Raw genomic sequence first — 3,707 nt, forward strand, 5'->3', positions numbered from 1 at the left:
TATCTAAGAAATGGAAAAAAAAAAACTTATACTTCAAGTAAACAATTTGTTACTTTCTAAAAGAATAAAAACAATTTCTTATATTATCTATTCAAACATAAATTACTTTCTAATAAAATATATCTGAAAAAAACTCTCTTTGAAAAAAATACTTATTTCAAAAGTCAATCCAAAAGCACTTAGCAACGAAAGCTCTCGTTAGGAATATATGATGATTACAATGTACAAAAAGAAAATCGTGTAAAAGAGGCCATCTATAACACAGATCATTAGAAACGAAAATCTCGATAACAAGTATGACCTATCCATTAAACAATACGACAATAGAATGAACAGTTAACAACATCAAAAAGTGTTGAATTTTTCTATCCAGAAACATTCCTAGCTAACCTGAGAACATGATACAAGGATACAACAAATGATGCTTTTCAATAATTCCTCTATATACTATCAACAAAATGGCCTAAATGAAATGGAAAAATCTAATGGCACCCACTTTGTACTTCTCCTCTTTGTTATAACCTCTTTTTTTATTTGGAAACTTAAGTTTGGAATTTTCAACTAAAAAAAGTTGGAAACTGAAATAGAAAAAGAACCTTGCCCGTGTCAAACTTGAGTGTTCATATAAAATAGTCAAATGTGTGCAAAATATTTAAAGTCACTTTTCTGGAAGCTTCGCACTTATCTCAGTTCTTGCAACACGAATCAAGAATAAACCAGCAAAGAGAATAGACAGAATCAGCATAAGAAAGACACTGTTCCATCCTCTAGTTGAAATATAACCTGCCAGAAGTGGTCCAAGAGCAGCTCCCACAGAACCAGTACCGTCTATGATTGCAGTCACAGTAGCCACTGCACGGGAATTTCCACCATTCGAGCTCTGCATACCAAGATCAGCAGCCACAGCAGTCGTGATTAAGGAGTATGGACCATTAACAAAGAATCCCGACGTAAACATTAATGCAATGTTGGCCAGCATAGAGAGGCTGCCAAAAGCACGATACAAAATAAGAGCTGGAATTGATAGGAACAAGAACAGTATTGATGTAATCGCACGTGCTTCAATTACATCAGAAATGAACCCTGCTGTAATTCCGCCAAGGACTCCTCCAATGTCAAATATCGTTGACAGTAAACCGGAAGTCTTGTGTGATATATGCATACCGGCAACAGCTGCAACAATCACCAAATGAACAAAAGCAAAAGAATATTACCATTAAAAACAATGGTAAATCAGCATGAATTAACATAAACACTAGCAGCATATGTTATGATATTTGCCTTTTTCATAGTTGGATAACACTTGATTCTCATTACCCTTAAAAAACAAAATAAAAAGCACTAATTTCCATATGACAACTTATCAAAACAGTGCCACTTGAACAAAATGAAGACAAAGATAATATAGCAAAAATGAATAAAGAACAATTTTTGAACACCCCCGACTTAAAAACAACAGCATTAAATCCTGGAGAGAAACATTTAATCCATGTATTAGAAAGATATTGCAACTAGTAATATAAACTGGCTGATATATTAACACAATACGTAAGACTCAAAATGGCAAACAAGTTCTATTAGAGATCATATATTATTGCATGTATCAGCAATTACCAGTGTGCCTTATGTAGAAGGGCAACCAATACAGAAAAGTGTAAGCGACAAGCTTTGAGAAAAAGAGGCAAAAAGCAAAAGATGCTACTCCTGGTATCTTCCATGCCTCCAGAAACCCAATTGCAGAAGAAGAATCAGAAGAAGCTGCATCTTCAGACTGAATTAGCATAGCTTCCTCTGATTCTGTTCCCTGTGGATTCTTGACCGCACTCGTTTCTTGCGCACTCATTTCAACCTCAATTCCAGGACGCACGAATCCCATATCCTCTGGACTCACAACAAGAAACACATACACCAAAATCCCAACAAAAATGATCAGAAGTCCGGGCACCACAAATGACCAACCCCATCCAAATTCCAAAACTCCAGACGCTACAAATGAACCAACTATGTTCCCCACTGATGTATGTGAACTCCACACCCCCATTATGAACCCCCTCTTGGATTCACCAAGCCAATTCCCCACAACTGCCACCACACAGGGCCACCCAATGGACTGAAACACTCCACAAAAAATCTGAACAACAACAAAGTATCCGAACACATGAACATCAAACCAGTACCCCAACCCAAAAAGCACAGTAAAGATCCCACTCCCCATCATCCCAACCACAAGAAACAGCCTCAAATCGATACGATCACCAACATGACCGGCAAAATACATGCCTACGGAGTAGGAACTAAGGAATGCCAGATCAAGCTCACCAAGCCGGTGAGTTCCATGGGCGTCATTGAAAGGGGGCCAGCCTGCATCAGTGGGACTCAAATTGGGAGCTTGAGTTGAATTCAAAGGAACTGTGGGACCAAGAACACTCTTAACAATGCTTGGTGGCTTCCTAGAGGCATGGAAGGAAGCATATGCAAGAAACGTGATGACAAGAACACAGGTTTGGTGGAACAGTAGGGTTTTGTTAGGGGGTTTCAACCCTGGGAAAAGTGTCAAAACCGGCGGAAGGCTCAAACTATTGAATTCCATTGACATTGAGTCATTGGGATTTAAATTTACAAGCAAGAATCTAATTATCTAATCCACCAATAACTGCACCAAGAACAATTCCTTTTGTCACTAAGATGAGATTCTATAATTTGAGGAATTTAAAAAAATGGATCTAAGATTTTGAGATTGGATTGGAACTGCGTACCGAATGACTGAAGAACCATGCGATAACCGAAGTGAAGAGTGAAGATCGTGTGGTTTTAGAACGGAATCGTGGGATTTGTCCTGTCTTGATGATTTTTTGGAAGAGAGCAACGGCTTTTATCAGCGGTCAGCAAAGTGCAATGAAAATGGCAGTTACATGAAAGCAAAGAAGGCTTCTGCAGAATATAATGAGGCACGCGACTGGAAGAAGAGTCAAAATACGTTTGCTTCAGACATCGGTTACTGGATTTGTGTCCTGATCCTGCCGCAGAGGGGAGCTAGACAAATTATTCAGGGGCCATGTTTAATGATTTATTAAAAATATTTTATATTTTTATTTTTAATGATAAAATTAAAAAAATATATATATATATAATTTTATTTAAATATATATACGAAGATATATATATAATATAATATTTATATATTATACATTTTTCTTTGTAAAAAAATAAAATAATCTTATAAGTAAATAAAAATACATATCATGAATAAAGTTAGACAATAATGTATAAAATTTATTATTTATAATTTTGTATCAAAAAAAGGTTATTCAAGATTTTTTTTATTTTTAAAATTATCTATTATTAAATTTATGTCAAAAGTAGTTACTAATTCTTTTTTTATGAAGATGAATAAATTATCTATAAAAAATTTATCTGTCATTTTACTTCGGAATCTTGTCTTCATAATTTTTATTGTTGAAAAAGTTCTGATGTTGTTTTAGACACTAATATTAGTATAGTTAAAATAAGACGTATTAATCTATCAACTATGTCATAAGTTTTTTATTTTTTTTCTAACTTGTTGCACAACTCAAAAAATGTACTAACGCTTTTCAAATGATTTGGTATATCATGCAGATAATGTTACAACTGAGATTTCAAAATATTTAGTTTATTAGAAGGAAAGTGAAGGGGATAAAATTTTTCTGCTAACTTGCTAATTTCTT

The 3,707-nt window shown here is 34.7% G+C and overlaps 1 protein-coding gene across 2 annotated transcripts; it reads right to left on the reverse strand.

The window, feature by feature from the left end:
- Nucleotides 1-282: 282 nt before the first annotated feature.
- On the reverse strand, nt 283-3,033 carry LOC130969600 (putative glycerol-3-phosphate transporter 5). Of its 2 annotated transcripts, XM_057895396.1 has the most exons (3): nt 2,757-3,033; nt 1,615-2,653; nt 283-1,173 (listed from the first exon to the last, which is right to left on the reverse strand). In XM_057895396.1, exons 2-3 carry the CDS (start codon nt 2,594-2,596, stop codon nt 659-661), a joined length of 1,497 nt encoding a protein of 498 aa, XP_057751379.1. In that variant the 5' UTR covers nt 2,597-2,653; nt 2,757-3,033; the 3' UTR covers nt 283-658. The 2 variants fall into 2 exon arrangements, with proteins under 2 accessions (XP_057751379.1, XP_057751378.1); XM_057895395.1 differs by having other exon boundaries at nt 1,615-3,033.
- Nucleotides 3,034-3,707: the final 674 nt, after the last annotated feature.

The sequence above is a fragment of the Arachis stenosperma genome, chromosome 3 (assembly GCF_014773155.1).
Source record: "Arachis stenosperma cultivar V10309 chromosome 3, arast.V10309.gnm1.PFL2, whole genome shotgun sequence".
NCBI lineage: Eukaryota > Viridiplantae > Streptophyta > Magnoliopsida > Fabales > Fabaceae > Arachis > Arachis stenosperma.

Excerpts from the sequence above, each read along its gene's own strand:
- LOC130969600 (XM_057895396.1), bottom strand. The coding sequence starts at position 2,596 with ATGTCAATGGAATTCAATAGTTTGAGCCTTCCGCCGGTTTTGACACTT. Across the intron at positions 1,174-1,614 it reads CTTCTACATAAGGCACACTG|CTGTTGCCGGTATGCATATA; the intron begins GTAATTGCTGAT and ends TGATTGTTGCAG.